General features: G+C 46.3%; 1 protein-coding gene across 1 annotated transcript; it reads right to left on the bottom strand.

Annotated features, from left to right (window-relative positions):
* Positions 1-240: 240 nt before the first annotated feature.
* Positions 241-3693, bottom strand: LOC104668916 (PRAME family member 18). Its single transcript, XM_010371716.2, has 3 exons — positions 3361-3693; positions 2396-2974; positions 241-1450 (listed from the first exon to the last, which is right to left on the bottom strand). Exons 1-3 carry the CDS (start codon positions 3645-3647, stop codon positions 877-879), a joined length of 1440 nt encoding a protein of 479 aa, XP_010370018.1. The 5' UTR covers positions 3648-3693; the 3' UTR covers positions 241-876.
* Positions 3694-9781: the final 6088 nt, after the last annotated feature.

Raw genomic sequence — 9781 nt, 5'->3', positions numbered from 1 at the left:
TCTGACCAACATGAAAAACCCTGTTTCTATTAAAAATACAAAATTAGCCAGGCATTGTGGTGCCTGCCTGTGATCGCAGCTACTCGGGAGACTAAGGCAGGAGAATCGCTTGAACGCGGGAGGTGGAGGTGCGGTGAGCCAAGATCACGCCATTTCTCTCCAACTTAGGCAACAAGAGCGAATCTCTAAAACAAAAAAAGACAAAAACAAAAACAAAAAAAAGGAAAAGAAAAACAACAACAAAACGAAGTTTATTTGGATTCCTTTATTTCCTGCAGATGAACCTAAATCACAGATGAACTAGCATCTCTTTTTTAAATTCATCAGTAGCTAAAGATTTCTGATGTATAAATCGCTAATACAGGCTAATCAATCATGAAGGACAGCAGAGACTTTCCATTTAGGTTCTCTTTACTTCCGAAATCTCTTTGTATCCATCCTTGCTGAGATAACTCCCTCACTCTAGAACTTCAGGTTCTATTTCTGAACGTCTAGGACACAGGTCCCTGAGTCTCATTGACTCCATTCAACCTTTTTCCCAGTGCTGCCCCCTACTGGTTTTTGTTTTTTTGTTTGTTTGTTTTTTCCACTCACAGGAAGCACATGCCTGAAACAAAGGATTCTCTGCTCCGTTTATAACGCACCTATAGAACTGGCACAGCGGCTCTTGCCTGTAATCCCAGAATCTTGGGAGGCCAAGCAGGAGGCTCGCTTGAGTCTAAGAGTTTGAGAACAGCCTGGACAACATGGGGAAACCCTGTCTCAAATTTTTAAATAAAACTTGTAAAATAAGGAAAAAGAAAAAGAAAAGGCATCTATGTCCCAGATTCTAGTTTCCAAGTGCCTGGAGAAAAAGCTTTTTATACCTCCACCCCACTAGGCAGGGCTTCTCCAGAAGCAAAAACTGAGCTCCAGTTGCTCAGTGGGCGACGTGCCACAGCAAGGGCGGGAGATGGGACCGAAGAAGATTCTGTTGGGCTGCCTTACTTCCCTCAGTGTACGCATCAGCTCAGCCTGAAGTGGGGTGAGGAGCTCCCAAACGACACGACCCCTGTTGTCAAGACTCTCCCGAGGGGCAGGATATGTTTCCAGGCTCAACTTGCTCAGCCTGCCTGTGTGACGTAGCAGGTCCTTCAGAGTATCCATGGAGGTGTCATTGTCGTGAAAGCAGAAAGTGGTGAGGTTGGAGCAGCGACTCAGGGCAGGCAGGATGACCCTGAGTTTGGAGTTCCCAATCCCACAGTCCACTAAGAAGAGGGTCTGAAGAGTGGCAGCAACTTTCTCTAGCAGAGCTCGGACGGGCTCAAGACGGATGAAGCGCAGCACACCGTGACTCAGATTCAGCTGCTTCAGTTGACTGAGACTTGGGTACTGGGGCAGACACTTCAAGTCCTCTTCCTCTAGGAAGCCATAAGTTAATGCCAAGGTCTCCAACGGGCTCTTGAGGCACCTGGGGAGAGCTAGAAGTTAGTTCTGGGCAATGATACCAGTTAGAGGAGGGTGGTGGGAAATAACCTCAAGGGAAGAGCCTGGTTCACCCAAACACAAGTTTGTTCTCATCATCTAATCACGGTCCTCCTGCAAGGTGCTGCCTGGTGAGGACTCTGATCATTCAGGGGCAGTCCCATTTTAGGCTCAGTCCTTTCATCATCACTCGTGTGATTAGTTCAAGGCCACAAAATCTCTAACGTCTCTTTTCTTCATCTTCCAGCAGAAAACTTCATCTCTGGGCCACAGGAGCTCAGTGGAAGACAGGCCCAAAGAATTGACCTGAGCAAGGTCTAGGGACATCAGTTAGGGCTGCCTGCCTTCAGAGGTTTCCTGACATGGCCACATCTGCAAACCACCTATCTCTTTGTACCACTCTCATGCCTGCTCCCTCACCTCCATCCCAGAAGTATGCATTTCCCATGTCAATTACCTTTCCTGGAGTTCAAAACAACCTTTTACAGAGAATTAGAGACAGGATAATTCACGTTCACTAAGCTGTGAGGACAGAGCATCTTCTGTGAAATGCACAGGTTGATGCACTTTCTCTTCTTTTATACCCTCCTTTCTGTTGCTTCTTTTTTTTTTAATCATATTAACTTTAAACTCACTTCCTAACAAGGAATTCACAAAAGCACCCTCACTAGAGCTGAACCCCCCACTAACCAGCTCCCTACACGATGTCCCTCTCTGTAGCATCTACCCCTGGTCATCCCTCTGCCCTTACTGGAGCGATCCTGTGATACCCACTTCAGGATATAGAGCACCAAACAGGACAATGCATTCTAGTGTCCCCTTCCCTGTGACATCGCCAGTGGCTGGCACACAGTAGATGCCCACTAGTGTTTACTGTAACCAAAAAAGGCTGTGCTATGGCCCACAGAGAAAGCTCACCATCCTTCCTCACCTCATCAACTGGTCCAGGTAACCTTTGAAGAAGCAGACCCTTCTTATATAAAGCGTCTGGAGGTAGTCCAGCCTGCGGAACACAGAGCTGAATTTAGCAACTAACTGTTCTTTGCTGTCAGGGCTTGGCAGGTAATAATGACAGCCATCGGAGACAAAGAGTTTGCGAAGATTCCTCATCTGGCTCAGGTAACAGCGAAACTCTATCAAACATGACCAGCACATGTTCCAAATTTCCAACACATGGGTACTGTCTGGGTATACTGTTTCCAATATGTTTCTGAAATTTAGAATGCATGTTGAATAATTCACCACCTTAGTACAGCACAGGTGTACTGAACCTCTTCTGTGCTGGACCCACCCAGAGAGGAAGCTCAGGTCTTCATCCAGGGATTTTTCCTTGAAGCAAACATTCATGAACACCTTCAAGGGCTGCTTCTCTCCCGTCCTCGGACAGTCCTCCACTGTCTGCGTCTTACTCATGGCCTTTGAGGAGCAGGACAGGGGCCTGGCTCCAGACCATACGGTCCAGAAATTCTCATCAACATCCCGCAAATCCAGCACTTGCAGTTTCCACCTCCTGTGAGTCACATGGGGGAAAAGCTCAGAATGTAGGCAAGGACCCACCCCTGACCTGGGCTTTCACTCCACATCCAGGACGTCAGCTGCTTTTGTCCTCAGTGCCTCTCCTTCTGTCTCTTCTCCATCCCTTTCCCCCTTGGATTCTGCCTGGTCCCCACTTCTAGTGCCTTCACCTTCCACTGGGAGGAAGCAGGTTCCTGTTTCCTCAGTGGACCCTGCATGGTGAGCAGTCCTTTCCCAGAGGAGCTGGGCCATGGCCAAGAACTTTCCCAGCTTTTTCACTGGCACCATCAGAAGCCCCCGGGCCACCCTCAGGCTCCCAATTTTTCTGACCCAGCTGTTTATTCCCTGGACACCTGGGCCCTCTTCACCTGGGTCACTCACCTGGGGCGAATCTTTTGGGCAAGCAGGCAATCAATCCCATCCACTACATAATGTAAGATCTCCAGATCAGGCGTCTTCATCAGGGACCCAAGAGGGAGGCGGGGGAAGGGCCAGGCCTGCACCATCACCTTCAGAACCTCACAGCGTCTCCTAATGAAGGCCTCTACGAACAGTAGGGGGAAGAGCTCCCTGGGCAGCTCCTCCAGGACGGAGATGGCCAAGGCCTCTTCCCTCAGCAGGCTCTGCCCTGCCAGCTCCAGTAGTCTGGGTGGGGTCCGGAGGTTCATCCTGATACAAATCTGCAAGAAAACAAATCCAGAGAAAAGACAAACTTGTCAGGCCAGTCCTCTCACACCCTGACTTCTCCTAGGGCAGAAGTCACTACTCTGGCAGGTGTGAAAGGGTCCTTAGTTTACCCCAATTCCATTCTGCAATAATTGGCCACAGAGACATAGTTCTGCCCTTCTGGTACCAGGAAGAGTGTCTTCCAACCTCCAAGGAGCAGGCAAGACCACTCCTACTTCATGAATTTTCATTCATTGCTCCCCACAACTTTATTAGCTCTGGGAAGTGTTACCAAGGATCTCCAAAGCTCAGCTTCTTTTTTGAGAAAAAAATGTCTTCTCAATTTAAGGGTCTAAAACAATGGTCATGTGGCTGGGCTTAGTGGCTCACAACTGTAGTCCCAGCACTTTGGAGGCCAAGGTGGGCGGCTCACTTGAGGTCAGGAGTTAGGAGTTAGGAGTTGTTTGGCCAGCCTGGCCAACAAGGTGAAACCCAGTCTCTGCTAAAAATACAAAAAGTAGCCAGGCATGGTGGTGGGTGCCTGTAATCCCAGCTACTTGGGAGGCTGAGGCACAAGAATCGCTTGAACCCAGGAGGCGGAGGTTGCGGTGAGCCTAGATAGCGCCACTGCACTCCAGCCTGGGCAATAGAGTAAGACTCAATCTCAAAAAGAAAAACAAAACAAAACAATAAAACAGTAAAACAATGGTAATGGGAGTCTCCTGTGACCCCAAACAGCCTGCAGTCTCAGTTCCCACAATGAACTTGGCTGGGAGAGACTAAAGGGATTTTTTAAATTAGATGCCATTATGTTCTCTCTAAGAGTAATGAGGGGCAATGTATGGAGGCTCAGAACTGTAATTCCAACACTTCGGGAAGCCAAGGCAGAACAATCACTTAAGCCCAGGAGTGGCTGACCAGCTTGGGCTACATAGTAAGACCCTGTCTCTCCAAAAAACACAAAAAATAGCTGGATGTTGTAGTGCACACCTGTAGTTCCAGTTACTCTGCAGGCTGAGGTGGAAGGATGGCTTGTGTCTGGGAAGCAGAAGTTACAGTGATCTGAGACTGTGCCACTGCACCCCCAGCCTGGGCAGAAGAGCAACAGTCTGGCTTAAATAAATAAATAAATAAATAAATAAATAAATAAATAAAATAATACCAACTTTGGAATGGAGTCTAGAGAAACAAATGGATCCCACATTCAGAACAAAGACTCCATTCTTGAAAATGGTGCATGAGACCAGTCATGCTGGCTCATGCCAGTAATCCCAAGACTTTAGAAGGCGAAGTAGGAGGTTTGCTTGAATCTAGGTGTCCCAGACCAGCCTAGGTAACAAACTAAGACCCCACCACTATTAAAAAAAAAAAAAAAAAAAGGTCCGGCACAGTGGCTCACACCTGTAATATCAGCACTTTGGGAGGCTGAGGCAGGCAGATCACCTGAGTTTGGGAGTTCAAGACCAGCCTGGCCAACATAGTGAAACCCTGTCCCTATTAAAAATACAAAAATTAGCCAGGCATGGTGGTGCACACCTGTAGTCTCAGTTACTCAGGAGGCTGAAGTAGAAGAATCACTTGAACCCGGGAAACAGAAGTTGCAGTGAGCCAAGATCGTACCTCTGCACTCGAACCTGAGCAACAGAGTGAGACCCCGTCTCAAAAAAAAAAAAACGACAACAAAAAATTAGCCAGTTATGCTGGTGCATGCCTAAAGTTTCAGTTACTCAGAAGGCTGAGAGAGGAGGATTGCTTGGGCCCAGAAGACAGAGGTGGCAGTGAATCAAAATTGCAATATTGCAACACTGCACTCCATCGTGGGTGACACAGCATGACACTGTCTCAAAGAAGAAAAAAAAAAGACTTCAGTCAATTTCATTCTTTTTTAACTGCTTGATTAGGAACTTTGAGGTTGGGCGCAGTGGCTCATGCCTATAATGTCAGCACTTTGGGAGGCCGAGGTGGGCAGATCACAAGGTCAGGTGTTCGAGACCAGCTTGGCCAACATGGTGAAACCCTGTCTCTACTAAAAATACAAAAATTAGCCAGGCATGGTGGTGAGTGCCTATAACCCCAGCTACTCAGAAGGCTAAGGCAGGAGAATCGCTTAAACCCGGGAGGCGGAGGTTGCAGTGTGCCAAGACTGCACCATTGCACTCTAGCCTGAGCAACAGAGCAAGACTCCATCTCAGAAAAAAAAAAAAAAAAAAAAAAAAGAACTTTGAAATGACATCAACTAAAACACAAATAAAATATTTGGAATGAAGAGATAAAACTGCATTAGAGAAAAAATTAAAGCCTACATCTGTTTATCTGAAAAACGGGCAGGAAAATTCTCTGTGCCGCCTTGACCTGCATGTCGCCATCTCTACTGGCTGACTGTGGGCCATAAGAGTGCCCTTGTGGAGGTTCCTGACTTACCAGATCTCGACTCACTTTGCAGTCTGCTGGGACCTCTTGGAGAACCAAGCAATAACGCCAGGCACCACAGCTTGGGGTCTCTTCTGTGGATGTTCAAAGGTTTCTTGGATCTGTTTTTTTTCTTTCGTTCTTTTTTTTTTTTTTTTTTTTTTTGAGATGGAGTGTCGCTCTTGCTGCCCAGCCTGGAGTGCAATGGTGTGATCTCAGCTCACTGCAACCTCCACCTCCCAGGTTCAAGTGATTCTCCTGCCTCAGCCTCCAAAGTAGCTGGAATTACAGGCAAGCGCCACTACGCCCAGCTAATTTTGTGTTTTTAGTAGAGACGGGGTTTCACCATATTGGCCAGGGTGGTCTTGGGAACTTCTGATCTCATGATCCGCCCGCCTCGGCCTCCTAAAGCGCTGGAATTACAGGCGTGAGCCACCACACCCGCGGCACCTTTCTTGGACCTTCCTAATCCCACCTCCCTTATCAACTTCCAGCTTCTTATTAGAGAGTGATGCCAGATTGGATTTCTGAGCTCCACCCAGTTAAGTCTGATTGAAGTTTAGGCTTTCAGCAGAATACTGAATGGAATCAGATATCCAATCATGAAACTGAAAGCACTGTAATTAGGGTGGAAGTCAAGAACTCATTTTGATGATTTTGATGTGACCAAAAAACTCCCAACCCTAATACTTTCAGGTTTTGTTTTTCTGTCTAATCTCAGGAATAGGTTGAACCCTTCCCTGTCTTCCACTCAGGACTACCAAGGTCACATATTACTACCACTCATTTCTGTTTGTGGAGTGCATTAATGAATGAATTATTGAATTCCACTCTAACCTTAACAGGCACCGATGGAAATTACCAGTATGTGACCTTCTTTGTCCTGAGTGTGAGACAGGGAAGCTTTCCTGACATTAGACAGAAAAACAAAACCTATAAAGATTAATGTTGGGGAAATCTTTGGCCCCATCAAAATGATCGAAATGGGCTGGGCGTGGTAGCTCTCGCCTGTAATCCCAGCGCTTTGGCAGGCCCAGGCGTGTGGATCACAAAGTCAGGAGATCAAGACCATGCTGACCAACATGGTGAAACCCTGTCTCTACTAAAAATACAAAATTAGCCAGGCGTGGTGGTGGGCACCTGTAGTCCCAGCTACTCAGGAGGCTGAGGCAGGAGAATCGCTTAAACTCGGGAGACAGAGGTTACAGCGAGCCAAGATTGTGCCACTGCACTGCAGCCTAGGTGACAGAGAGAGACTCCATCTCAAAAAGCAAAACAAAACAAAATTGTAAAATGTTTCAGCCAGGCACGGTGGCTCACGCTTGTAATCCTAGCACTTTGGGAAGCCAAGGCAGGTGAATCACGAGGTCAGGAGATCGAGACCATCCTGGCTAACACAGTGAAACCCCATCTATACATATGTGTGTGTATGTATATATGTGTGTGTGTATATATGTGTGTGTGTATATACGTGTGTGTGTATATATGTGTGTGTATATATGTGTGTGTGTATATATGTGTGTGTGTGTGTATATATATGTGTGTGTGTATATATATATTAGCCAGGTGTGTTGGTGCATGCCTGTAATCCCAGCTGCTTGGGAGGCTGAGGCAGGAGAATTGCTTGAACCAGGGAGGTGGACGTTGCAGTGAGCCAAGACTGCACCATTGCACTCCAGCATGGGTTACAGAGTGAGACTCCATCTCAAAAAAAAAAGAAAAGAAAAACAAAAACAAAAACGAAAACCTACAGATCACAGTTGGCAGGCTTCCAAGTCAACTATCTGGGGAAGGACTTAGGATGCAAGGCTTATATCCTGTCCCTGCATAAATATGCTGATCATGAGTTTCTCAGACTCTTCAAGTACTCACGAAGGCTTCACCTTCTGACATTGAGAAGGACACTGATTTGATTTTGATCATGAAGTTTGACTGATTGTCTTGTGCATCATCAAGCATTTTGGCCTGTTCATTGTCAACCTTGGCCAATGATTGTAACCTCTGTATTGTAGCCATCATTGAAGAAGGACAGCTCAGCCATGAGGAGTCCCATTGCCTTCTACACTCTCTCATGAAAGCATTCCAACTTGTAACAGACTTTGGAACACACCCACTTTGTTGCTGTGGGTTCTTGGGTCAATTCTCACATTCAGCTTCCAATAAACTTTTATCAAATTATTTCTCCTCAACATTCTTAATTTCCATTGACACCAGATTGCGTGATGGTGGTTTAAATTGGGATGGAGGAGCAAGTATGGTGGTTAACACCAGTAATCCCAACATTTTGGAAAGCCAAAGTGGGCAGATTGTTGAGTCTAGGAGTTCAAGACCAGCCTGGGCAATGTGGCAAAACCTCATCTCTACAAAAAATACAAAAATTAGCTGTGCATGGTGGCATGCACCAGTACTCTCACTGACTTGGGGAGCTGAGGTAGAAGGATCACTTGAGCCCAGGAGGCAGTGAGCTGAGATCTGCCACTGCACTCCAGCCTGGGTGACAGAGTTAGAACCTGTCTTACAAATAAATAAATAAATAAACAAATAAATAAGACTGTGCTTGGTGGCTCACTCCTGTAATCCCAGCACTTTGGGAGGCCGAGGCGGGCAGATCACCTGAGGTCAGGAGTTCAAGACCAGCCTGACCAACATGGAGAAATCCCATCTCTACTAAAAATACAAAATTAGCCGGGCGTGGTGGCATATGCCTGTAATCCCAGCTACTAGGGAGGCTGAGGCAGGAGAATCGCTTGAACCAGGAGGCAGAGGTTGCAGTGAGCCGAGATCACACCAATGCACTCCAGCCTGGGCAACAAGAGTGAAACTCCATCTCAAAAAATAAATAAATAAATACAAATAAATAAATAAATATAGGAAGAAAAAGTATTTTAATGAATTACATGAAGTAACCATTGCATGCTATCTCCATTCAAGGATAAGTAGCTTCCTCTACAAAATGCCCTGATTATTGATGCATCTAATAAACCAAACTATTGGCCGGGTGCAGTGGCTCATGCCTGTAATCTCAGCACTTTGGGAGGCCAAGGTGGGTGGATCACTTGGGCTCAGGAGTTTCAGACCAGCCTGGCCAACATGGCAAAACTTCTTCACTACTAAAAATACAAAAAATTAGCCAGGTGTGGTGGAGAGCTCCTGTAATCCTAGCTCCTTGGAGGCTGAGGCAGGAGAACTGCTTGAACCCAGGAGGCAGGGGTTGCAGTGAGCCAAGATTGTGCCATTGCACTCCAGCCTGGGTGACAGAGTGAGACTCTGTCTCAAAAAAAACAAAAACAAGACAAGGAAACAAAAAAAACTATTATTTATTTCAAATAGTAGAACTGTAGAGACATTCCTTTGCCTCTCATGTTTCCATTAAACCAATGTCTAGTTTTTTGTTTTTTAGTTTTTTTTTTTGAGACAGAGTCTTGCTATGTCACCCAGGCTGGAGTGCAATGGCACGATCTCGGCTCACTGCAACCTCTGTCTCCCAGGTTCCAGCGATTCTCCTGCCTCAGCCTCCCAAGTAGCTGGAATTACAGGCACTCACCATAATGCCCAGCTGATTTTTTTTTTTTTTTTTTTTTTTTTTTTGTATTTTTTGTAGAAACAGGGTTTCACTACATTGGCCAGGCTGGTCTTGAACTCCTGACCTCAGGTGTTGATTACGTAACAACATGAGGGTAACATGATCATGATCATGTTTTGTTTTGTTGTTTTGCTTTGTTTTAGA

This window comes from Rhinopithecus roxellana, chromosome 12, assembly GCF_007565055.1.
Source record: "Rhinopithecus roxellana isolate Shanxi Qingling chromosome 12, ASM756505v1, whole genome shotgun sequence".
Taxonomy (NCBI): Eukaryota; Metazoa; Chordata; class Mammalia; order Primates; family Cercopithecidae; genus Rhinopithecus; species Rhinopithecus roxellana.
Note: the sequence above shows the minus strand (reverse complement) of the source record. Positions and strands in the feature narration are given on the sequence as shown.

What these genes read in the sequence shown, in the direction of transcription:
- LOC104668916 (XM_010371716.2), bottom strand. Translation starts at nt 3,647, where the DNA reads ATGAACCTCCGGACCCCACCCAGACTACTGGAGCTGGCAGGGCAGAGC. An exon ending in GCCCAAAAGATTCGCCCCAG is followed by an intron (nt 2,975 to 3,360) that starts GTGAGTGACCCA and finishes TGTGACTCACAG; the next exon opens with GAGGTGGAAACTGCAAGTGC. An exon ending in TACCTGGACCAGTTGATGAG is followed by an intron (nt 1,451 to 2,395) that starts GTGAGGAAGGAT and finishes AGCTCTCCCCAG; the next exon opens with GTGCCTCAAGAGCCCGTTGG.